Consider the following 27,092-nt stretch of genomic DNA (forward strand, 5'->3'; position numbering starts at 1 on the left):
AATTTAGGAAGAGTTATGGCTTCAATTTCACATTCTTTAGAGGTCTGAAAAGTAAAGTATCTGCTTCAGGTGATTTTCTGGACTTATATGGGATAATAAGTAGAAGCCCTGTATTTGTTAGCAATTAGTAGAGCCAAAAGATGGAGGAGCTGCTGATAAATAGTGTCTAGGAGCTTGCTGATTTTTTCAATTTAAGTCCCAAGGAAGTTCATTAAAAAGCATGAAGGATATTAGAATTTTAAACCTTGGCTGAAAACCAGTAAACTCTAATTAATGAGCACTGTGAGATCTGATACAGTGTTTGGAGTGCTAGCAGCCGTCCGAGCTTGAAGAGAATGGGAAGTTATTGAACCACATTTGTTTTTAATATAAATTAAAGTAGGTAGCCTTCAGGAGAGAGGAGGTAGCAGTTCAGTTTTACATCTGTTTGTGATCACCTATTCCTCCCTTACAGAAAATCACAATAATACGCTTTCTATCACAGGTATAGAGCTGAATTACAGGCTGTGTTAATTATGGAGGCTGACAATATGTGCTAATATCTACTTTTTGTTTCACATTGTAACTTGTGTAACTTTCCACAACCAAACTGCATACAAAATGATTTGCAAGGAATAATGTTCTGAAAGGTCACCTAGCTAAAGTTAATTATATTAAACAATCAGAAGACAAACACTTACCTTACCCAAAATTACTTGCCTTACCCAAATTTATATTCTGCAAGACACAAGCTAATCCACTGAGACAAATATTTTTTTCTCACAAATTTAAAATAATTTGCACATCTTCACTCTCAAAAAATAATAATAATAAAAAAAAGAGAATCCACTACTCTTGGGAGAAAAAGATGAGAACAATTTACCTCATTATTTTTGAAGGGTAACCCTTATAGATCTCATTGTCATAAAATCTTTAAATCATTCTGCAGAAGAAACAAAAGGACTCCTCATCAAACTGAATACTTTAATAGCATACACTTAAAAAAACATCATTCATTATATTATTTTCATTCAGAAAAAATAATGCTAAATTATTTATGTAAAATGTTAAAAGTAAAAAAGTAAAAAGAATGTAAATGATCTGGTGATAAAGTGGTGGTGATCAATTCATCACATTATGAATATAAAATTAAGACCTGTAATTAACTGCAGATAAAGTGACTCAACCTGTGAGGCAGATGACAACACCACAAGCAGAATTCAAGAAAGAAAATATAGCTAAGTCCTTATGGAGCCTGTGTTAGTAACTTTGGTCCCCTATCTTAGGTATTTGTATAACTCAGGAGCAGCCAAACAGAAATAGTTATACTGATGTCAATGGGATCAGAGTGTGCCCCCAGAAAACTTAATGCAGACAAGTGAATCCCAACACGACTCGCCTGCAGTGCTGCATGTTGGCTAATGCTCTTTCTCCTTGCTGAGTCAAGTTTAATTACTACCTTACATTTTGACTCAAAAAGACGGCTTTTGTTTCAGCCCTTCTTTAGCACAACACTTAAATTTTGCTATAGAAAAACCTTTGGGATATTTGAGAACAAAACTGTAGAAAGTCTAAATAGAATTATAATTATATTGAATTGTATTTTATGCCAATATTCACCCTAGAGGTTGGTAAATTTGCTTAGTTTTCTTCTCTTTATTAAGATGAGATACGTGGAAGTAGGAGAAGTTCTGCTTTTGCATATATTATTGTCCATTCTCTTTAACATGTGAACACTCACCAATTATCATCTGAAAAGATTAATGTCTTTGCCATTGTTTAGGAATCATTTATCTAGAAAAAAAAATGTTAATTTAGATTTTTTTGATGTCTTCTAGTCCTTGAAAGTCCAGGAAGACTAAGTCTATAGAATAACTACATGCTTCAGCATATAGTATTTACATAAAAGGTTAACTTTTGAAAGAAAGTGTCCAAAGACGAGCCGGCGTGGAAGAAGACCGGCCTGGCTCAACACAGAGTTGCGGCTTGTGCTTAGCAGAAAAAAGAGGGTTTATAATCTTTGGAAAAAAGGGCGGGCCACTGAGGAGGACTACAAGGATGTAGCGAGGCTATGCAGGGAGAAAATTAGAAAGGCCAAAGCTCATCTGGAGCTCAACCTGGCTACTGCCGTTAAAGACAACAAAAAATCCTTTTACAAATATATCAACGCGAAACGGAGGACTAAGGAGAATCTCCATCCTTTACTGGATGCGAGGGGAAACCTAGTTACTAAGGATGAGGAAAAGGCTGAGGTGCTTAATGCCGCCTTTGCCTCAGTTTTTAGCAGCAATACCGGTTGTTCTCTGGATACCCAGTGCCTTGAGCTGGTGGAAGGGGATGGGGAGCAGGATGTGGCCTTCGCTATCCATGAGGAAATGGTTGGCGACCTGCTACGGAGCTTGGATGTGCGCAAGTCGATGGGGCCGGATGGGATGCACCCAAGGGTACTGAAAGAACTGGCGGAGGAGCTGGCCGAGCCGCTTACCATCATTTATCGGCAGTCCTGGCTATCGGGGGAGGTCCCAGTTGACTGGCGGCTAGCCAATGTGACGCCCATCTATAAGAAGGGCCGCAGGGCAGACCCGGGGAACTATAGGCCTGTCAGTTTGACCTCAGTGCCAGGAAAGCTCATGGAGCAGATTATCTTGAGGGTCATCACGCGGCACTTGCAGGGCAAGCAGGCGATCAGGCCCAGTCAGCATGGGTTTATGAAAGGCAGGTCCTGCTTGACGAACCTGATCTCCTTCTATGACCAAGTGACGCGCTTGGTGGATGACGGAAAGGCTGTGGATGTGGTTTACCTTGACCTCAGTAAGGCTTTTGACACAGTTCCCCACAACATTCTCCTCAAGAAACTGGCTGCTCGGGGCTTGGACTGGCGTACGCTTCGCTGGGTTAGAAACTGGCTGGATAGCCGGGCCCAGAGAGTTGTGGTGAATGGAGTCAAATCTGGTTGGAGGCCGGTCACTAGTGGTGTCCCCCAGGGCTCGGTACTGGGGCCGGTCCTCTTTAATATCTTTATCGATGATCTGGATGAGGGCGTCCAGTGCACCCTCAGTAAGTTTGCAGATGACACCAAGCTAAGTGCGTGTGTCGATCTGCTCGAGGGCAGGAAGGCTCTGCAGGAGGATCTGGATAGGCTGGAGCGATGGGCTGAGGTCAACTGTATGAAGTTCAACAAGGCCAAGTGCCGGGTCCTGCACCTGGGGCGCAACAACCCCAAGCAGAGCTACAGGCTGGGAGATGAGTGGCTGGAAAGCTGCCTGGCCGAGAGGGACCTGGGAGTATTGGTTGATAGTCGGCTGAATATGAGCCAGCAGTGTGCCCAGGTGGCCAGGAAGGCCAACAGCATCCTGGCCTGCTGTCCTGGTTCCAGTTAGGACAGAGTTAAGTAGCTCATAGTAGCTGGTAGGGTGCTATGTTTTGGATTAGGATGAGAAGAGCGCTGATAACATGCTGATGTTTTAATTGTTGCAGAGCAGTGTTTACACCAGGCCAAGGACTTTTCGGCTTCTTGCTCTGTCCTGCCAGCGAGCAGGCTGGGGGTGCAGCAGGAGCTGGGAGGGGACAGACCCAGGACAGCTGACCCAAACTGGCCAAAGGGGTATTCCATACCATCTGACGTCATGCTAAACAATATATAGGGGTGGCTGGCCGGGGTGGGGGGGCCGGCTGCTCGGGAATAGGCTGGGCATCGGTCAGCGGGTGGTGAGCAATTGCATTGTGCATCACTTGTTTTCTTACACATTATTATTGTTAATACTATTACCATTATCACTATTATTATTATTATTGTTATTATTATTTTCCTGTCTTAATAAACTGTCTTTATCTCAACTCACAGGCTTCACTTTCCCGTTTCTCTCCCCCATCCCAGAGAGGGAGGGGGGAGGGTGAGCGAACGGCTGTGTGGTGTTTAGCTGCCAGCCGGGTTAAACCACAACAGTCCTTTTGGCGCCCAACGTGGGGCCCGAAGGGTTGAGATATCAACAAATCTGACCAGAGTGTGTTAAACTAAAATTGGTATAAGTATTGGACCTGCTTAATAGTTGCTAGTCGCGATGTTGATTGCCTTAATCTCCAGTCTGCTGTACCTGTATTCCAAATTGAGTTTTATGGTGCGTTACTTTCCGTATGTGCTCCCTGTTGCACTGTTTATCCTTTCCGGGCCCTGGTTTAAGATTGTTATGGTACTGTGCGGTGTAGCAATGGCTTATGAAATGATGAAATATCTGGTCACGACTTTAACCTGGTATTTGTACTCAGCACTGACGTCGACTCTATACTTTGGAACCCATATCTCGGAAACTATTAGCAATTACACCTATTGCCTGTTTTCGTTAGGGAGCCAATCTGTGAAGGGGACAGGGGAAGACATGTTTCCCTACCTGTTCACTCTCCCTTTCTCCTTCACCACCACCCTCTTATCCCCCGAGCTAGTTACGGTGGTTCTCCGAGATGTTGAATATCCTTGGGATACTCAGACCAGCCTGCTCTTGTTGTTATGTCTCCTGAATGCGCTTCAGGTTTTGTTGAGGGTTAAACAACTACTTAGGAATCTCATCCGGAGATCTGTCTTGAGGCGGGATAGTTGCGAGTGGCAGGGAGTGTGGGAGGATATGGGCAGGTTTCTAGAGCAGTGGTCACCTCCAGTGTTTTGGACATTCACCCCTGAACAACTGCAAAATCCTAAAAAGCTGGCAGAATGCTTGAAAAAAAGGTGTCATGACTCTGGCAGTTCCAAAGTGACACAAATCACTGTAGCGTGCTGGGGTCTGGCTTGTGCCTATCGAGCTGCAATTGATGCTACTAGCAACCTAGCTCCAGCTCCTGCAGCCGTTCCAGCTCCAGCTCCTGCAGCCACTCCAGCTGCAGCTCCTACAGCCACTCCAGCTGCAGCTCCTGCAGCCGTTCCAGCTCCAGCTCCTGCAGCCGCTCCAGTTCCAGCTCCTGCAGCCGCTCCAGCTCCAGCTCCTGCAGCCGCTCCAGTTCCAGCTCCTGCAGCCGCTCCAGTTCCAGCTCCTGCAGCCGCTCCAGCTCCAGCTCCTGCAGCCGCTCCAGCTCCTGCAGCCGCTCCAGTTCCAGCTCCTGCAGCTACTCCAGCTCCGGCTCCTGCAGCCGCTCCGGCTCCAGCTCCTGCAGCCGCTCCAGCTCCAGCTCCTGCAGCCGCTCCAGCTCCAGCTCCTGCAGCCGCTCCAGTTCCAGCTCCTGCAGCCGCTCCAGCTCCTGCAGCCGCTCCAGCTGCAGCCCCTGCAGCCGCTCCAGCTCCTGCAGCTGCCCCAGCTCGTGCAGCTGCTCCCACTCCTGTGGCTGGGTCAGAGAAACGAGCTGTAGCAGTGCAAGTTGACCCCGCAGAGGGTATTCCAACCCCTGTGGCAGACCCTGTGTCTGGGTCAGAGAAACGAGCTGTAGCAGTGCAAGTTGCCCCTGTAGACAAGGTGAAAAAATGGTATAGAGGCTCAGGTCGTTTAAAATGCAGACAGTCTTCTGCTAAGTCTGGGCATAGTGAAGACGAGGCTGGGCCATCAAAGGTGCAGGAGACTGAAGATGAGGATGAGGATGGCGAAAAATCAACAGTAACTACCCGGACTCCATACCAGCCATCAAAGGTGCAGGAGACTGAAGATGAGGATGAGGATGTCGGAAAATCAACAGTAACTACCCGGACTCTATACCAGCGTGAGCTACGAGATGTGTGAAAAGATTTTGGTTGCTGTATAGGCGAGCAGCTTGTCACCTGGCTGCTCCGGTGCTGGGACACGGGAGCCAATTATGTGGAATTGGAGGGCAAGGAAGCCAGGCGGCTGGGATCCCTTGCTAGGGACGCATGCATTGACAAAGCAATTGGAGATGGAGCACGATCTCGCAGCCTCTGGAGGCGTCTCCTGTCAGCTGTGAAGGAAAGGTATCCCTTCAAGGAAGAACTTGTATGTTTACCAAGCAAATGGACCACCATGGAGAAGGGAATTCAGTACCTGAGGGAATTGGCCGTACGGGAAGTAATTTATAAGGACCTAGACGACGCACAAACATCCGCAGATCCAGATGCAGTCCGGTGTACACTACCCATGTGGCGGAAGTTTGTACAGAGTGCCCCATCATCATATGCCAACTCATTGGCAATACTAGCCTGGAAAACGGAGGAGAATCCCACAGTGAATGAAGTGACTAAAATACTCCGGCAGTACGAAGGAAATCTCTCCTCTTCCCTAAAGGCCTGTGTCTCAGCTGTGGAGAAACTCTCTGAAGAGGTCCACCAACTTAAAGAGAATTTATCTTCCCCTCCACCTGAACGAACCAGTGTCCACCAGCTAAAAGAGAATGCTTTGGAGAAACTTACTGAAAAGATCCACCAACTTGAAGAAAGATTATCTTCCCCTTCACCTGAACGAACCAGTGTCCACCAGCTAAAAGAGAATGCTTTGGAGAAACTTTCTGAAAAGATCCACCAACTTGAAGAAAGATTATCTTCCCCTTCACCTGAACGAACCAGTGTCCACCAGCTAAAAGAGAATACCTTGGAGAAACTTTCTGAAAAGATCCACCAACTTGAAGAGAGATTATTTTCCTCCCCACCTGTACAAACCAGTGTCTCAGCTATTAGGGGTAAACGTTCATCTATGCAAGGAAGACAATATGGTGGGCACACACACCGCGCCACCCTGTGGTTTTACCTACGTGACCATGGAGAGGACATGAGAAAATGGGATGGAAAATCTACTGCGACCCTAGAGGCACGGGTACGTGAATTGCAAAGGAAAACAATTGGGAAAAAGGAGTTCTCTGAAAGGTTTGCTGCTCCAACTTCCAGCAGGCAGTCCTTTAAACACAGAAATGAAGATTCTGACCAGGACTAGAGGGGCCCTGCCTCCAGCCAGGGGGAGGAAAGGGACAATCGAGTTTATTGGACTGTGTGGATTCGATGGCCTGGCACGTCAGACGCACAGAAGTATAAGGCTTTGGTAGACACCGGTGCACAATGTACTCTAATGCCATCAAGCTATAAAGGGCCAGAGCCCATCTGTATTTATGGTGTGACGGGGGGATCCCAGCAGTTAACTGTATTGGAGGCTGAAGTGAGTCTAACCGGTAATGAGTGGCAAAAGCACCGTATTGTGACTGGCCCAGATGCTCCGTGCATCCTTGGCATAGACTATCTTAGAAGAGGATATTTCAAGGACCCAAAAGGGTTCCGCTGGGCTTTTGGCATAGCTGCTTTGGAGACAGAGGACATTAAACAGTTGTCTACCTTGCCTGGTCTCTCAGAGGACCCTTCTGTTGTGGGGTTGCTGAGGGTTGAAGAACAGCAAGTGCCGATCGCTACCACAACTGTGCACCGGCAGCAATATCGCACCAACCGAGACTCCCTGAGTCCCATCCATAAGCTAATTCGTCAACTGGAGAGCCAAGGAGTGATTAGCAAGACTCATTCACCTTTTAATAGTCCCATATGGCCAGTGCGAAAGTCTAATGGTGAGTGGAGACTAACAGTGGACTATCGTGGCCTGAACGAAGTCACGCCACCACTGAGTGCTGCAGTGCCGGACATGCTAGAACTCCAGTATGAACTGGAATCAAAGGCAGCCAAGTGGTATGCCACAATTGATATCGCTAATGCATTTTTCTCCATCCCTCTAGCAGCACAGTGCAGGCCACAGTTTGCTTTCACTTGGAGGGGAGTCCAATATACTTGGAATCGGCTGCCCCAGGGGTGGAAACACAGCCCTACCATTTGCCATGGACTGATCCAGTCTGTGCTGGAGCAGGGGGAAGCTCCTGAACACCTGCAGTACATCGATGACATCATTGTGTGGGGTGACACTGCAGAAGAAGTTTTCGAGAAAGGGAAGAAAATAGTCCAAATCCTTCTGAAGGCCGGTTTTGCCATAAAACAGAATAAAGTTAAAGGACCTGCACGAGAGATCCAGTTTTTAGGAATTAAATGGCAAGATGGACGTCGTCAAATCCCAATGGATGTGATCAACAAGATAACAGCTATGTCTCCACCAACTAGCAAAAAAGAAACACAAACTTTCCTAGGTGTCGTGGGGTTTTGGAGAATGCATATTCCAAATTACAGTCTGATTGTAAACCCGCTCTACCAAGTAACCCGTAAGAAGAATGCTTTTGAATGGGGCCCTGAGCAACGACAAGCCTTTGAACAAATTAAGCAGGAAATAGTTCATGCAGTAGCCCTCGGGCCAGTCCGAACAGGACCAGATGTAAAGAATGTGCTCTACACCGCAGCCGGAGAGAATGGTCCCACCTGGAGCCTCTGGCAGAAAGAACCTGGGGAAACTCGAGGTCGACCCCTGGGGTTTTGGAGTCGGGGATACAGAGGATCTGAAGCCCGCTATACTCCAACTGAAAAGGAGATATTGGCAGCATATGAAGGAGTTCGATCTGCTTCGGAAGTGGTCGGTACTGAAGCGCAGCTCCTCCTGGCACCCCGACTGCCGGTACTAGGCTGGATGTTCAAAGGAAGGGTCCCCTCTACACATCATGCAACTAATGCTACATGGAGCAAGTGGGTTGCACTGATTACTCAGCGGGCTCGAATAGGAAACCCCAGTCGCCCAGGAATCTTGGAGGTGATTATGGACTGGCCAGAAGGCAAATACTTTGGGATATCATCAGAGGAGGAGGTGGTTCGTGCTGAAGAAGCCCCCCTGTACAACAAGCTACCGGAAAATGAGAAGAAATATGCCTTGTTCACTGACGGGTCCTGTCGTATTGTGGGAAAGCATCGGAGATGGAAAGCTGCTGTATGGAGTCCTACACGACGAGTTGCAGAAGCTGCTGAGGGAGAAGGTGAATCGAGTCAGTTTGCAGAAGTAAAAGCCATTCAGCTGGCTTTAGATATTGCTGAACGAGAAAAGTGGCCAGTTCTCTATCTCTGTACTGATTCATGGATGGTAGCAAATGCCCTGTGGGGGTGGTTACAGCAATGGAAGCAGAACAACTGGCAGCGCAGGGGCAAGCCCATCTGGGCTGCGGCATTGTGGCAAGATATTGCTGCCCGGGTAGAGAACCTGGTTGTAAAGGTACGCCATGGAGATGCTCATGTGCCCAAGAATCGGGCTACTGAAGAACACCAAAACAACCAGCAGGTGGATCAGGCTGCTAAGATTGAAGTGGCTCAGGTGGACCTGGACTGGCAACATAAAGGTGAATTATTTATAGCCCGATGGGCCCATGACACCTCAGGCCATCAAGGTAGAGATGCAACATACAGATGGGCTCGTGATCGAGGGGTGGACCTGACCATGGACACTATAGCACAGGTTATTCATGACTGTGAAACATGTGCTGCAATCAAGCAAGCCAAACAGTCAAAACCTCTTTGGTATGGAGGACGATGGCTGAAATATAAATATGGAGAGGCCTGGCAGATTGATTACATCACACTCCCTCAAACCCGCAACGGCAAGCGCCACGTACTTACAATGGTGGAAGCAACCACCGGATGGCTGGAAACATATTCTGTGCCCCATGCCACCACCCGGAACACTATCCTGGGCCTTGAAAAGCAAGTCTTATGGCGACATGGCACCCCAGAGAGAATTGAGTCAGACAACGGGACTCATTTCCGAAACAACCTTATAGACACTTGGGCCAAAGAACATGGTATTGAGTGGGTGTATCACATCCCCTATCGTGCACCAGCCTCTGGAAAAGTTGAACGATACAATGGACTGTTGAAGACTACACTGAAAGCAATGGGTGCTGGGACATTCAAAAATTGGGATACACATTTGGCAAAGGCCACCTGGTTAGTCAATACCAGGGGATCTGCCAACCGAGCTGGACCTGCCCAATCAAACCTGTTACGCACTGTAGAAGGGGATAAAGTTCCTGTAGTGCACGTAAGAAACATGCTGGGTAAAACAGTCTGGGCTACTCCTGCCTCAGGAAAAGGCAAACCCATTCGTGGAATTGCTTTTGCTCAGGGACCTGGATGCACTTGGTGGGTAATGCAAAAGAATGGGGAGGTCCGGTGTGTACCTCAAGGGGATTTGATACTGGGTGAGAATAGCCCATGAGTTGAATTGTAGTATGTTAATTATTATATAATAATGTATGTCATCACTACCATGATTGCTATATATCATAGATGAAAATGGTGATTAATTAGAATGTATTGGACAGAGTGTAACCTGAGCATGACATAAATGGTATGGAATAAGGGGTGGATATCTGTCCTGGTTCCAGTTAGGACAGAGTTAAGTAGCTCATAGTAGCTGGTAGGGTGCTGTGTTTTGGATTAGGATGAGAAGAGCGCTGATAACATGCTGATGTTTTAATTGTTGCAGAGCAGTGTTTACACCAGGCCAAGGACTTTTCGGCTTCTTGCTCTGTCCTGCCAGCGAGCAGGCTGGGGGTGCAGCAGGAGCTGGGAGGGGACAGACCCAGGACAGCTGACCCAAACTGGCCAAAGGGGTATTCCATACCATCTGACGTCATGCTAAACAATATATAGGGGTGGCTGGCCGGGGTGGGGGGGCCGGCTGCTCGGGAATAGGCTGGGCATCGGTCAGCGGGTGGTGAGCAATTGCATTGTGCATCACTTGTTTTCTTACACATTATTATTGTTAATACTATTACCATTATCACTATTATTATTATTATTGTTATTATTATTTTCCTGTCTTAATAAACTGTCTTTATCTCAACTCACAGGCTTCACTTTCCCGTTTCTCTCCCCCATCCCAGAGAGGGAGGGGGGAGGGTGAGCGAACGGCTGTGTGGTGTTTAGCTGCCAGCCGGGTTAAACCACAACACCTGCATAAGAAGCAGTGTGGCCAGCAGGTCTAGGGAAGTGATTGTGCCCCTGTACTCGGCTCTGGTGAGGCCGCACCTCGAGTACTGTGTTCAGTTTTGGGTCCCTCGCTACAGGAAGGACATGGACGTGCTTGAGCGAGTCCAGAGAAGGGCGACCAAGCTGGTGAGGGGTCTGGAGAACAAGTCTTACGAGGAGCGGCTGAGGGAGCTGGGCTTGTTCAGCCTGGAGAAGAGGAGGCTCAGGGGCGACCTCATCGCTCTCTACAGTTACCTTAGAGGAGGCTGTAAAGAGGTGGGGGTTGGTCTGTTCTCCTACGTGCCTGGTGACAGGATGAGGGGGAATGGGCGAAAGTTGCGACAGGGGAGTTTTAGGTTGGATGTTAGGAAGTACTTCTTTACCGAAAGGGTTATTAAGCATTGGAACGGGCTGCCCAGGGAGGTGGTGGAGTCACCATCCCTGGAGGTCTTTAAAAGACGTTTAGATGTAGAGCTTAGCGATATGGTTTAGTGGAGTACTTAGTGTTAGGTCGGAGGTTGGACTCGATGATCTTGAGGTCTCTTCCAACCTAGAAATCTGTGATACTGTGTGATACTGTGAAAGCTGTACTTTTCTGCATACAACCATCCTGTAGATTCCATAAAAACAATGGTCTCTGCAAATAGAATTTTGGATTCACTCTGTAACACAAAGTCCTGTTCAGTGGAAATTGAGATATAGAAAGCAAGGAGTCTTGTCACACTACACTCATATACCAACAAATAAAATACAGAGAGAGAAAGAGACCTTGATACAGAATTAGAAACCCATATCTTTCCTCTCTCAAATCAATATCCCACCACTACACTAGACGTGTTTTTATGTTTGCTCTCTCTAATTCACAGCTGTAACAAGAGAAAGATCTTAGGAAAGCCAGCCCTAAACTTCCATAGCATAGGTACGGGGCCAAATTCAGAACAGTTGGATAGAAAGACATGAGGAGAGTTACCCACAGTAGGTGCATTCTACAAAAAGCAATAATTATAGACCCATAAATGGAAAACATATATTCGAACAATCCTTTGTGATACAAAAGAGACATGTTCAGATCATGAGAGGGCTCAGACGAAACCTGGACACTGATCTGCTTGCCCCTTACTAAACTGAGGTGCTTTGGGGCAAATACAAAAGCAGGATTAAAAGAAGGTGTGGAATTTTTTTATAACAAGTAAACGTAGCCATCAGTGTTTGAGGTCTGCACTGATAACTGAAGATTACCAAACACCCACATTTTTAGGATAATAGCAACACTTACATATCAAGTAACTGAAACTTATTTCTCAGCTCAGTTTCACAACAGCCAGAACATAGATTACCTTTACAAAAAAGGAGGAAGCCAGACTCATGTTTTGTTATTGTTGTTGTTGTTTGTTTGTTTGTTTTTAACAAGAAGCAGCTGTTATTGTCAGGTGCTTTATTGCAGGAGATCAATGAGGAATATTTCAAATGGGAATAAAGCCCCTTTTGGTCTAAAATAGAACATCTGGCTACTATGGTGCCAGATTCAATCCCAGCTGCTTTAATTAGTGGAAGTAGATGAAGCTGTGTACTTTGAGGTGCTAAACCTCATTACTGCTGCCTAAGGGGCGCTAATGGTCATCATTATCTGTGAGTGATGGAAATTACAATTGATCTTAAAAATAGAGAACTTTAGTTGGACAATTTTAGGAATTTCCATTGTACAGAATTATTGTCATCCTACAGTAACACTGTTAGATGGTTTGCACTGGCACAGAACTGCTATGCACTTATCTCAGGACATTAAAAAAAAAAAAAAGTAAAATAAAATACAGTTGGAACCAAAAGCTTTATGATCTGGCTGGGCAGCCAAAGGTGAACAAGATAAAGAGACTTCTTCCAGGGTGGAAAAAAGAGAAAAGAGCAATGTCTGTGGCGTCTGACATCCTAAATACCACAAGTTACTGCACTTCATCAAAATGCCTATCTCTTCAGCCCACTGCTTTAGAAACGAGAACGAAAAGGCCTAGTTTAAACTCTGCACAACAGGGTAGGCTGGCCAAGTACAGTCAGTTGGAAGCTGGGAAATAAACATAAGAAATCAGACAGATGTAACTGAACGTTAAGGCCGGATTGCCACATAAGCTCATAAGCAGAAAGCAATGACAAATGAAATACTAGGAAGCGATTAGTATGACTGGTCAGATGCACCAGACTCGTGTTTACTAGGCTACGTAGGAATGATTCTGTTCTGCAGATTTCCAGTAACCACAAGAAAAGAAAAAAAGAGCAGGGGAACAGAGAGAGTTGTACATTGCAGAACAGTTCTGAGCATGCTCTCTTTTCAGAGAAAATTTTCTCTTCCTGAATGATTTATTAATTAATTGAAATTATAATGGGTCTAGCTGGGTAAAATATTACTTTTTTCTCCCCTACCCTACGGACTGATGACCCCAAAAAGTTCAAAAAGAGAAGCGCAAAGCCTCATTTAACAGTACATTAAATGACTTATTTTCAGAAGCCCACAGACAGATATTGATGCTTTGTTCACAGTGAACTCCATAGCTAGGAAAACAATATCCCCAGCAGTCACCAAGGGTTTATTTGCATCTTGCTTAATATATTTATCTTTTGAATTCAGCCTTTATTGTTTTTATCCTCAGAAAATATAGATCTGTGCAGAGATTTTATTTTTATTTTTATTTTTACTTTTTTTTAAGATAGTAATGATCAGAAACATATTACTATTACTCTGTCAATAAAATTGCTTTCAGGAAACCAAGGCTCACATAGCAACTACATAATACTCACTCTCAGCATTGGAGAGGAAGGAGGATTTGAATGTCACAAACTTGCTTTGCATTCTCAAAAGTGATTTCTCCCATCTGGAACGAGCAGAGAAATAAAAGAGAAAGTTTATTCTGCCACTGTCGGGCTAGAGAATAAACTAAGCTGGTATTCCATCTCAATCTGACATATTTTTCAGGCACTTAAATTGCTCTCAGAAGTTCAGACAATACCAGAAAACAAGTAAACAAAGAAATACTCTTCTCAGAACTCCACTGAATTCTCATTGATTTATTAAATAATGAAACAGGCACTGGCTCAAGCATGTTGCAAGCATTTGTCTTTCTATGAGTGTATGAAAACAATGCAAACAAACCAAACATAATCCTGAGTATTCTTTACAATCAATCATATATACTCAACCTGTCTCCAGCTGCCAGGGATTCTGTATGGATCTGGTATTCACACAGAGAGAATCATCTCAGTCTAAATTCTCATTCCTTTTGGATATAACATATACCTTTGAAGCTGGGGAACAATTTCTTGCCAAAACAAAATCTGAGTGGCATTTTATAGAGCACCTATGAGCTTCAAACAGTCAAAAAGATGAAGATGCTTTCCTACAACCATAATGGGTTCTTCTTGCATTCTGTCCTCTCTCATCTGCACCCCTTGCAAATCAATGCTGCTCCAAAAGCCAACCTGCTCTTCCTATTTCTCTGAAGAGTGTGTATACTGCTGCTGAAATTAAAAAGTAAAAAAAAAAAAAAAAGTAAAAAAGAAAAAAAAAAGAAAAAAGAAAGGAAAAAAAAAAAGAAAAAAGAGTGAGCAAGTAAGCAACTAACTAACCAAAACCAGTGCGATTCCTGTGGGAGAGAAGTCTTAAAAAACAACTCCCTGAGTCTTCAGGATATGTATACTTTCACACAGACCACAATGAGTGGAAAGGAGACACTGCTGTTTTTTTGTTTGTTTGTCTGTAGAATGATGTCGCTCTTCTCTGAAGGAGTCATGGAGAGCTAGGCACCAATTTTCTACTGCATAGCTTTAATCTGCTTTTGGCTCTCACTTCCAACCAGTTTGGCAGCAATGTATCATCTAAGCATGGTATATGCTACCATGTAGTTACCACCTTATAATTAAATAACTGTTCAAAATTGTTTATTCTTTTGTCTTTGCATTGTTTGTAACAGAATCCACAGCACTGAACTAGGTCATTTGCCATAGTTGTTAGAGTTAACGGGACAAAGATCTAGTGCATCTGAAGTTGGAAATAAGGCTAAGAATACATCACCACAGGCTCATCTTTCTGCTCCCTTCCCGTCTTTCTGGCTCCTGACTACTGCTGCTACTGGTGACTTTGCAACTCTTTAGTTTTACCAGATAGAAGCTGTATAGGTAAAATGCTTGCAAGCAGCTAAACTTGCTGAGGATTAATGTATCCATCACAATATTGACAGACAGTCAAGACTATTTTTCCTCTTCATCAGTAAACCTTAAACAATATTATTCTCTCACCAATCAACAGTACAGTCTGATAGGGTTTGATCAGCCTGAGCTCTGTCTTGAACAGTCAAACAGAAGCAGACACCAGTATTTAAATTAAAAAGAAATCAATACTTAGATTCATTTTTGATCATGGCTAAACAAGTTTCCTCAATCACAGGAAATCCCACTGGCTTTTTGCATCTCCTACAGCAAAACAAGGGAAAAAAGCAATGTGGGCATATTAAAGGTCAGAGTCACTTACATCCTAAGGCATGTAATTCCTGTCTTTAGGAACCAAAAGGTGCACAATCCTTTGGACCTGATGAGATGCATCCACAAGTCCCGAGGAAATTGGTGGATGTAGTTGCCAAGCCACTATCCATCCTATCTGAGAAGTTGTGGCAGTCCAGTGAAGTTCTAAATGGAAAAGGCTGTTCATCGGTGTGCATGAGTTTTCCTGTGTAAAACCTATCAGACAAGAGTCAGAGCAGTTATTAATCAGTTATTAATCAGCAGTTATTAATAGAAGTTATTAATCACTTGAACTTTCATGTTTTACTGCTGGTTTATAGTAGCTGAAGATATGTTTTATCCACTTTCATACTCTGTTTACATATAAATAACAGTGCATATATGTTATCCATTCCACAGAGCCTATCAAAGTGTCTGAGTCTTCCATTGACTTAGAAAAAACAGACAAACAAACAAACAAAACCAACCTTCAAACAGAGATGGTAACAGTGTGCTGGACTTCTGCAAAATAGTTTTAGACAGTAGAAGGGTATATTCAGAAAGAGAAGAAAAACTGAGTGTTAAGAATACAAAATTTGACTTTGATCTGTTTCATATCAAAGAGCACACAGATTTTAATTAGATCCCATGCTCAAAATTCTTATTGCACTGCCAGACAGAAGTGGAGACATTTAATGTTACCAGGGAGAAGCCTGGGAATTTCCACACTGGTAGAAAAGCATTGATTACAGTAAGTAATCAAGTAGTGCAACATGGTTAACTATATGAAAAACTTGTCATATACTTAGTGTTCATGCCTTAACTGGATTGAGAGAATCACAGAATGAATTCTTACTCACTGACAAAACAAGTCATGGCATCACTCTTAATAGTTAGGCTAAAAATGTTGTTAGTACAGAGGAGCAAATATATGCAATTTAGTAATTCCTAAATTAACTGCTTCAAAGTTCACACTTATTTCCTTCATTTATCAGTCCACTTTTGTGCTGTGAAACAGGCTCTGATTATTGAAAGTGGCAGCTGGACTACAACAGCAATTTATGAAGCAGACATTTAAAATATCAACTCTGATTAGATAAATTATTGCTGTTATGTACAGTTCAGACATCTATCAGGCTGTCAGTGTTTGCATTCAGTCATAGTTCATGCATAAAATTCACACTGGATGTGACTGCTGAGTGACAGAGAAATATTAACATCTATACATTACACAGCAAATGAATAAATAGCATTTTAGGTGATTCAGTGAATCATTAATAGTAAAAAGTGATTTTCTTAATGTTTTCATTTTAATTTTGGATCCATATTGGGCATACGTCATTTGAAATAAACATTTCCTCATGAAGAGAATAATTAAGAAGTAAAAATAGGTCTGTATTTATGGCAGAGACAATATTTTAATTATGAATCCCAAAATATGGCAAAAGCATTTGGCTGGTAGTCTCAGCAGTGTTTAATTAAAAACAATAACGTGTCTTAAATGGATGGCTAAATAGAAGTTGTTTAAACTGCAAAGCTGAATTGCTTAAAAATATACATGAATATTCCTACATTAAACTATTGTCTGATTTCTTGTTTCCCATATCAAATACTCCTTAGAAAGCACAATGTGTACACTTCAAGTGTGTGGTTATTAGAACAAGGAGATAGAATTTCAGCAACGTTCAAATTTAACCTTTTTTTCTCATTTGGAAGAAGAAAATGGTAGCAATTTGAATTCCCTGAAGTTCTTTAAAATTCAGCAGGCAAGAAAAATCAGCCCTGACACTGAGTGGCATCATGTCCCTTGGCAGTCAATGCTTGTGCCATTCGACTCTCCATTCTTGGTACTGTTTTGACATAACAATACCAGTCTTGTCTGTATCATCCTCCATGTAGTGTAAAGTACAGATTTATTTGATTTTCAGAATCTACTAAGCTGTTAAATTATCAGCTGCATAAATATGCGTAGATATGCTGCCTTCACAAATGGTAAACAACTTAATAAAGAGGTAAGCAAATTAAAAATGCTAATTTTGGTAAGATTCATGGATTCACGTATTGAAAAGTAAAAAAAAAAAAAAAAAATTCTTAGACATAAGAAGATAACATTTTCCCCTTTAAAAATTTCCATAAAATAGAAGTTTAAAATAAGGGAAATACTTCATCTTTAAAAAACAGGAAAAAAAAATAATCATATTTCCAGTCATTTCTCCCCCATCTTGTATCTCCCAGTCATTGGGATGTCTCAATACAAATAAACCTCAAAATAGCAAAATGGTAATTGCTGGTATCATGTTATAATCCAGACCCACAATTCCTCAGTAACGCAAAGAAGAGATCCAAAATGAAATCTAAAATAATGCCAGTCACAGCTGATTTCAACTAGAAAGAGACTCTGAAAAAACAGCATCCTGAAGACAAAATTTGTAGTGTGCTCTTCCGTGACCTGAATTTGACAGATTGTGACAAATTGTCATCATAAATCCTTGCAAAATGAAATATAAAATTCTAAATAGGACCAGATGTTGTTTATGAGACTGAATAAAGAAAGGATAACTAGAAAGTGGTTTTGGTGACAGAATGTCCATTTGCCTAACAGCCAAGCACTTCACTTTGCACTGGGTGTGAAGCAATTCCATGTCCCAGCTCCATCAAAAATGAATAAGGAATGCTCACTTTGCTTTTTGTCATGTGCAAAATTAAAACTGAGATAGGTCATAAACCTATCTGAAAAAATACATAAATAAATAAATAAGCAATTAACACAACATTACAGTGATTTGTAAAGGTTTGGCTATTAGAGACAAACACAGTAACCTACCCACCGGGACTCGAGTAAAGAAAACTGTAAACAATAAATAATGTTCTCTTCCCTTCAGAATAGAAGTTGGTAAAACCTATGAAAAGTTTAGGGTTTTAAAAAGGTTGTAATGATGAAGTAAATAACTTAAAAACATGATAATTTTTTAAAGTTTTCTTTCAGTTACATTATGTATTTTGTGTCTTCGCCACATACATCAGTTGTGTTTTTCAAATCAGAATTTTTGCTCTTGCCTTCTCCCTGTGAAGATCCTCACCATTAATTTGCCTCCCAGGACTCAAAATGTAAGGAAAAATAGTAACCAGCACCAGGCTCCTAACAAAGCCAGGGTAGATGTGACATAGAAGCTTGAGCCCAATTTCCAAACAATCATTTAGTTTGGGCTAGAGCTCAGAACAGTCCCTCCAGATGCCAGAAAACTGGATTTACAGTTTCATCTCTGAATAATACACCAACATACATGCCCTACTGGCAGACAACGTGAGGCTGGGCAGGCTGTAACAGAAAGATGGTAAAATGGGAGCTCTGGTTTGAAACACCTGTCTGCTTTAATTCACGTAGGATATTGTAGCAGAAACAAGGCTTGGGTTTTGAAAAATCAAAGACAGAAAATTACAGTCTGTTAAAGTACCGCAGAAGCTCAAGATTTTTTTTTCTCACATTTCTCTATGGTTTGTTTCTTTTTTAAAGTAATTTCACTTAGAAACTAAAGCAAGACACAAATCATTCTTATTCTTTTACTTTTGGAGAAAAGCTTGAAAATGTGAAGTCTGATGGCTCTAAACCAGAAAGCAAAGACAATATATCCTTTGAAGTTCATGGTATTTTTAAAGACCTGAGTCATGATTTTTGAGTGCTTGAAATTGACAGTAATTTATTGAGTTCAGCATAAGAATAAGAAAACAGTACTTTTTTCAGAAACAATTGTTTCACTGTTATCACATACACTTTTAAAAGTATAATATGTGATGGGTAGTCTTGTATTCTCTGTTTTTGTTTTTTGTTTGTTTGTTTTCATATCAAAGAGTTTTTTCTCTCAGAAATACGTCAAAACTTTTAATCAAATTCCGGTCTGAAGAAGTAAGGGTATCAGGTTGTTTGTTGTATTTGAAATTTTGACAATCTGCATACCAAATAAAAGTACTGTTATTCACTGAGTGCTGCAATACCATCACAGCTTTGGACAAGGCTGAGCAGAGTCTCTGCCTCTTTTCAAGCCAAGCTCATTTCCCCCAGTTGTCTCTATCTCGAGGGTAAGAAGGAACTTCCCTGTCCTCAGGGGACCTCACTCCATGGCAGATGCTGATATGCAAGGTGACTCTGGGATCTGCTCTTTTTCCCCAGCTCCTCTGGGAGTGGATCACCCTCACCAGCACTCAACAAGACCACCAGTGATCCTGCTGCATTTCACTGGGAGAGGACTGCCACCAGCAGTGGGTAGGTGGGAGAGGGGGAACTGAACTAGGGTTTGCTTTGAACATCTCATCTTCCATAGTTTTACAGAAAACTCCAAAAATGGTATACTCATCCTCAATCCAAGGAAAAGATATAGGGACACAGTGTGTTGCAAGTGATCCAGAGTGAGGGGAGAGCAGGCAGCGCAGAATAAAGATTAAGACAGCAATATGAATGTGAGCTGTTGTACCTAACCATCTGGGCAATGCTTTGCTTTAGGATTTATTTATTTATTTTTAAGGATTTGCATCCATCTGTAAGCAGTCCATTTACTTGCAATGTCTACAGTCTCAGTCAAATTTCTGCAGAAGTGGTGAGTCCTTGGATAGCTTTTCCTGCAATACTAGAAGTATTTCTCCCTCTCCAAAAAATGCCCATTTGCTGATGTCTTCAATTCTTCTATGTACAGCCATTGCCAAGCTATTGGACGGGTTTCACTTCTAACCATTAGGCAAACTGTTGGCCATAGGCATTCCTCTTCCTAAAAGGCACTAGGTCCTTTTCTCCTGGGGGCACATGTTGGAGAAGCAGAGGAGAAGAGAGAAGTCACTAAGAACTACATAGTTACAATTTAGTTTGAGGACAGCCCTCTAGACTGATCCCCTGCTGAAGAACTGCTCTTGTACTAAAATCAGATATGATTATCATGAGACAGAACAAATACATTCTGTGTTTAAAGAGATGGGAAGAAAATTTATGTTTGTATTTAATTGTATTCTAGATTTTAAAAAAACGGGGGGGGGGGGGGGGGAGTGGAATCCATTCAAATACTATTAAAATGAAGCAATCTGAAATGCCAAATTCTGAAATACCACAATCCCATAAGTATTTTTCATTACCATTCAGTTAGAAGCTGATTAGAAGATAAAACAGACACGTGTTTTCATTTGCACCAAACATGGAGGTGAAAATAGAAATAGTTAGAGGGCACGTATTCTGAGTAGTCAACTGTCTTGCCAACTTCAGTTACACACAAAATATGAATTAGGGTGCTAAGAAAATCACAGCCTTTTTTTTTCTTTATAAAATCTGTAAATATTTTTTGTTTCTTTGCACCTTCTGCTTTTGTGCCTTTAGGTAACATTTGCTTTGCATTTTAAGCTTTTACTAGTTCGTATGAGATGAGACTCTTTATTCAGTCCTTTATTTGTTTATTAAATGAAAGTGGACATCACGTAATTAACTAATTCTAGGAGCTGGAATTTTACAAAATAAAAGCAAATAAAAATTCAAGTACTGTGATCCTCATTATGCAGTCACAAAGAGCAATCAGTCACCCAGAGCCAGCATGCTGCAGCATCCCAAAGCAGCCCAAGAAGGAATTTCTAAAACATGAGTTGGATGTTTTGCCTCTTACAAAGCCTTTCAACACCCACTCATTTCATTCTAAAAATGAAATTATATTAGAACCTTATACCAGGTGTTCATTATCAGGGTAGATTCTAAAAAAAAAAGAAAAGAACAGACTCTTGGGAATCAAAAAACAGAATACTGTCAACTGAAAGGAATGGCACAACCTTTATAAATATAAAAACAAATGTACTAAACTGTTCTAACAATTATGTGCATAATTTTAGTGAAAGTATTCAAGAGTAACTATTCAGGAAATGATTACTTATGTGTCTCACAATTTAGAAATACACAGTCTAGAATTGCATTTGAAATCTTAATGCACAACAGTAGTAACTCTAAGAGCTGTGTGAACAGCCAGGTCACTGATGTTAAATGCTAATGCTAGCCAAAATTAGGTGTAAAAGCCCATCAGTGGTTCTATTTGAAATGATCTGATTTCAGAAACTGGCAGTTGATCTAACACAAACTGGGTTATATAAACAGTCTGTTTCAGTGGAGGGCTGATGCAAAGGCTAAATGTGTGCCTAACATACTTCTAACACAAATAACACTTCTGTGACATCCAAAGCAATAAAACTAGTGCAGCTAAGACTGAAATCCCCATTTCCAACCCTGCATTTTGCTTCTGAAGAGGTGACTTAAGGTTAATGGAGTATGGATTCAGAAGTATGGATTTTCCAAAAGTATGGAAAGCTTCCAGAAGGACAAGAAAGTTCCCAGGCAATTGGGCAGCTGTGGAGATTCTGCATCCAGAACCTAAATACTGACACATTATTTTTTAAAACTGTAACATTAGGCTCAAAAATATGAGACACTGCTCTTTTCTATTGTCTCATCTAACTATCAAAGTCATATTTTTATCATGCCTCAGAAGTAGGCTGAAAAACATATCTATAATTTCAAAAACAATAGTTGGGAAGAGGCATTAAATGTGATGAGACCTTGTCACCATTGTAGAGCTATAGCAGAGCTATGACACATCAGTACTAACAGAAGAAAGTTTCTAAGTTTCTCAGAAGTTTCTGACATATTTCTTTTGTTTACATAATTTAGAACTACTAAAGTGTCAAAATCCATGGAATTTCAAAAGTGTTTCTTAAATTCTTCAGAATACACCATCTGTGCCTAAAAAGGAGAGGATTTCTTTGAGGAAATATGGGAACTAAAAAATTTTATGTCCTCAGATGTCAACTGATGCTCAGTATAACAGAAAATAACATTCTTAAAAGGACCATACAGGATAGAAGGCTGCTTTTATTATTATTATTATTATTATTTGCAACATCCTACAGAAAATAAAGTTCTAATAATCATGGTGAGTGGTTGTTCAATTGTCAAACACTTATTAGAAGAGGTGGACTAGGGTTAAAGAACTGAATTGTTCTTGTAATAATGGGACTCAATTTAAAGTCACTTAAAATTACTGTTTAAGGGCCCCAGGATTTTTCGCGTAAATTCTCCTACAAAGTCTGATGAGGAACCTTCTACTTTTCTACTGCTGTAATTAGCAACAAAATTAACTGCACCACCTAGAGACAATTTATGCAAATATTCTGGGTCTCTATTTCAGCTAAATTATTTTCTTACTCATTTCACTATGTATAGCTTTTATATGAGTTTTCTAATTCCTACTGAAGCATTTTACATGTTTGTATTTTCCTAACTTCAATTTCTTGGAAAACTTTATGGCTCTATATAGAGTATATGGTATTTGCTGCTTGTGCAGGCTGCAAGTAATTTTTAGCTTCTTTTTAAGTTGATTTCTGGAAGTGATCAGTGAATAAAATTGTTGAGATATTAGCAAGTTTAATACTCTAGCTAATGAACTTCAGAGAGCTGTGTCAGTCCTTTTTTGCCCCATGCTGCCAGGGTGGGAAAGTTCTGTTTGCTCCTACCCATGAGCACAGAGCACCTCTCTTATCACTGCCAAACTCAGAAAGGGATATGATATTGTTTAGTTTTCTGTAAAGCAGATAGATAGCGACTAGTTTTATGTATGTTTAAAAACTCTGTTTGTTGACAAATCCCAAGAAGAAATTATGTTTGTTGTCATGTATCTCGGGCAAGTGGTGTTGAGAAGCACAAGAAACCAGAGATTTCAGTAAATCACGTCCAGCTTTCAGAGAAAAGCTGTCATATATAAATGATGAAGCAGTACAATCAGAATTATTAGCATACTCTACTTTTGAGCATAGTAATGTAGTAATGTCACTACTGACTTTGAAAAAGGTAAGGTAGAATGGTCCAACAGAGGATGCATTTCTCATGCTTTTTTTAGCATTTTTAAGAAGTAACAATGCAGAATTACAGCTGGCCCAATAGAACAAAATAGATACTCTGTAAATCGACTAAAAAATGTTAAAATCCAGGACATAATATTAATATACAACTCATAAAATGTAAGGATTACAGCTTGTTAGAAGTTTTGCTATGAACTACTGTGTCCCCGTCAGAAATGCCAATGAAAAAGCAATGTTTTCTAGATACAAGTGTTATGAGGATAGCCCTCAAATTGAATTTCTGAATAGAAAAAAACATACAAAGGCCAGGGCAATTTTATGCAATGTTGGCATCTCAAGATTATTCTGCTTCTCAAAGCTGGAAAAAGCAGTTGCATCTGGACCTCATAATGTAGTCAAGTGCCCCTAGCCATACACAGTGAAAGTTATCCAAGTAGATATTCAAAGCTGTATGCTTTCCATGAAAAAATGAACAGCCACAGCAAGTGCCTACTTCTAACCACAGCAGCTAAAATCCCATCCTGAGATGTGGGACACCTATATTTAAGATCCTATTCCAAATCAAACAGAGCCTTCCTATCCTCACCAGCCTTTCCTTCTAACAGCAGGCTATCACAGATTAATGAGCTTAATTTCACAAAGACCTTCTCTGGTAGAGCAGAAAATGAATAAAAGATGTAAAGGACAGCCTTAGGTATTTGATCCCCATTATATTGCATATTTGTTGATAAATTCCATTCCCTGAGGTAAGCTGTGACAGACATGTTGAAAAATGATTAGATTCAGGAAAGGATAACACTAATCTTTGTAAAAAAATTAAGAACCAGGAAAAACTGGTTCCATGCTGGACTTTGCATGTTTTTTGTAAGCCTGATGCTTATTCGTGTGTTACCAGTATGACATCACAGGCATGTGTGAACATGCCATCATTTTTAAGAATCTGAGTATTAGGGATTTTTAAAACTATGCAGAAATGGAAGATAACAACCCCAAGCAGAGCTACAGGCTGGGAGATGAGTGGCTGGAAAGCTGCCTGGCCGAGAAGGACCTGGGAGTATTGGTTGATAGTCGGCTGAATATGAGCCAGCAGTGTGCCCAGGTGGCCAAGAAGGCCAACAGCATCCTGGCCTGTATAAGAAGCAGTGTGGCCAGCAGGTCTAGGGAAGTGATTGTGCCCCTGTACTCGGCTCTGGTGAGGCCGCACCTCGAGTACTGTGTTCAGTTTTGGGCCCCTCGCTACAGGAAGGACATGGACGTGCTCGAGCGAGTCCAGAGAAGGGCGACCAAGCTGGTGAGGGGTCTGGAGAACAAGTCTTACGAGGAGCGGCTGAGGGAGCTGGGCTTGTTCAGCCTGGAGAAGAGGAGGCTCAGGGGCGACCTTATCGCTCTCTACAGTTACCTTAAAGGAGGCTGTAAAGAGATGGGGGTTGGTCTGTTCTCCTATGTGCCTGGTGACAGGACGAGGGGGAATGGGCGAAAGTTGCGACAGGGGAGTTTTAGGTTGGATGTTAGGAAGTACTTCTTTACCAAAAGGGTTATTAAGCATTGGAACGGGCTGCCCAGGGAGGTGGTGGAGTCACCATCCCTGGAGGTCTTTAAAAGACGTTTAGATGTAGAGCTTAGCGATATGGTTTAGTGGAGTACTTAGTGTTAGGTCGAAGGTTGGACTCGATGATCTTGAGGTCTCTTCCAACCTAGAAATCTGTGATACTGTGTGATAACAGGATTTCTCAAGTGTTAATCAATAATTAACCAGAGGAGAATGAATATTTGAATGAATATTTGAATGAATATTTTACTTGAATACAGGGCTTAGTTGGCAGATATGTGTTCATAAACTGGGCACTTGAGAGACACATTGGAAGTCTAAAAAAAGATTGAAATAACAATACTGTATTCTTGTGAGTAGCACTGGCTTTAATTAAAATAAATAAATAAATAAGTAAAATATCTTTAGATCTTCATTGTAGGCAAAAAAAAAAAAAAACAGCAACAAAAAAAGTAAAATTTCAAATACTTTTTGGAATTTATACAGTAGGGATTCAGCTGTTCTGAAACACACTGGTAGAGGCATTTCTTCCTGTTAAACTCATCATATAAATGCTGCACACACAGCTACAGCTGGCCAAGGTCTCCACATGCTAAGTTAGACCTTGTGAAAGGCACATTTCTAGGCACTGGGTCATCTGGGAGAAGAGCAATCTTTCCTCAGAGCATTTAATTTCCAATTCAACAACTTGGGAAATATTTTGGAAAGCATAATGTGTTACTGCAAAGTTTCTGAGTAGGCACAGGTTTCAATTCTTCTCTTTTACTTCCATAAAGACCACTCATTGCAACTCGTTCCAAAGTAAGCTGGGCAGGGCATGAACCACAGGAAACCCACATGCACAGCCTTGCAAGCTGATTGCATTTCTAAAGCAACACCATGCAGTGCTTCCTCAGGCAAATCTATGCAGTAGTCAGAAAGAAAAATCTGAGTTTAAGAGTAGTATTGCTGTATTTGTGATGGTTTAAGATTATAATACAGACAAAATTTGTAGGGAGAAATAGTGTCTTTCATAGATGAGCTGTCATGCCTTCTGGTCTTTGGGCTTTTATGAGTGCATATTTTGAGCATTTCTGTATAATTGTTAGTGAAACAGAATTTGTTTTTGTTTTCTTTTTTATTTTTTGTTTGTTTGTTTAAGGAAAACTGAAATTCACAAGTAATGAGGATCTAAGAAAAAAACATATAATCATAAATATAATTTATTTATTGCAATTATTACACATTGCACATTTTATGCAGTGTGATACCTGAATATTAAGCAATTGTTTCCCATATCTTTCAACTTTCTACATTTTATGAAAATCTACTAAGGCTAAAGATAAATAGATTTGGAAGGATTTGTCTGTCTTCTTTCTATATATCTCCTTACATTTGGCCCCCTCTTTATTTCTTCAGCCACAAAACTCATGAAGCTGCATTTCTTATTCCATCATTTGATCACACTTATGTCTGCAACAACAAGGACCAAGCACATACTGCTTGAAATTGGAGCTGAGTTACTTTTCCTGATTCAGTTCCTCAGAGACGATCACGTATAGTTGGTGAATATGAATGAGCTTTATCTACAGTCTCCATCTACTACTGCTGGGATTCTGACAGCTTTTTATATGAAAATACATTTGTGTACTTCAGAGAATGCACAAGACGCTGGGCCAGTGCACCTTCCTTCTTTCAGACTTGGGAGTCAATTAAAAGAGAATTTCTTTCAATCTAAACAGTAGAAATCAACTGTCCATCACAAATATCCACCCCACACTTTCTAAATTTCCAGTGAAGCTTTTAGATGGAATTTGTTTCTGTCCAAGGAAAAGGAAATAACAACAACAACAACAATGTTGTAGAAAACTGATTCAATTTCAGCACTGATTATGAATAATTTGAATGCAAAAATGCTCTTAAAAGAGTTAATTGAAGGAGATAATCTCATGGCTTGCTATGATTTGCTTTCTTAAATTAAAAAAAAAAATCAGGATATTAATTCTTGGACCTACATTAACTGTCAAGCTCATTCCGAATTACAGTCTCCTAGGAGAAAAGTGCTACTTATAGCAACACCATTCTGTTCATCACACCAAATATATTGAAATGATGATCAAAAAGAAGCCCTTGGACAAAAAAAAAAAAAAAAAGTATAAAAATGAACAGGAAATGATAACCTATATATATAATGTCTCTTCCACCTTTCAACAACTGCACAATGTAAATGCGAAGCCAGATCTTGACTAGAAAACAAACAAACAAACAATCTCTTCTCCTCCCCCAAAAATCAACCAACCAACAACAACAAAAAACCACAAAGGAGCAAGCCAATTTGTAAGTGTGACAAAAATATTGCCAGTTAGAGCTGGTAGGAGTATTACTAGGTGCAAAACCCTGAAGTACTTTAGAACTAAAAAAAAAAATATA

The 27,092-nt window shown here is 41.3% G+C and overlaps 1 protein-coding gene across 1 annotated transcript; it reads left to right on the forward strand.

The window, feature by feature from the left end:
- The first annotated feature begins 5,740 nt into the window (after window positions 1–5,740).
- LOC310899683 (uncharacterized protein) lies at window positions 5,741–26,824 on the forward strand. Its single transcript, XM_083836409.1, has 3 exons — window positions 5,741–10,419; window positions 19,431–19,523; window positions 26,082–26,824. Exon 1 carries the CDS (start codon window positions 6,969–6,971, stop codon window positions 10,020–10,022), a length of 3,054 nt encoding a protein of 1,017 aa, XP_083692535.1. The 5' UTR covers window positions 5,741–6,968; the 3' UTR covers window positions 10,023–10,419; window positions 19,431–19,523; window positions 26,082–26,824.
- The last annotated feature ends 268 nt before the right edge of the window (window positions 26,825–27,092 follow it).

Source organism: Anser anser, assembly GCF_964211835.1.
Source record: "Anser anser genome assembly, chromosome: 4".
NCBI lineage: Eukaryota > Metazoa > Chordata > Aves > Anseriformes > Anatidae > Anser > Anser anser.

Excerpts from the sequence above, each read along its gene's own strand:
- LOC310899683 (XM_083836409.1), top strand. The coding sequence starts at position 6,969 with ATGCCATCAAGCTATAAAGGGCCAGAGCCCATCTGTATTTATGGTGTG.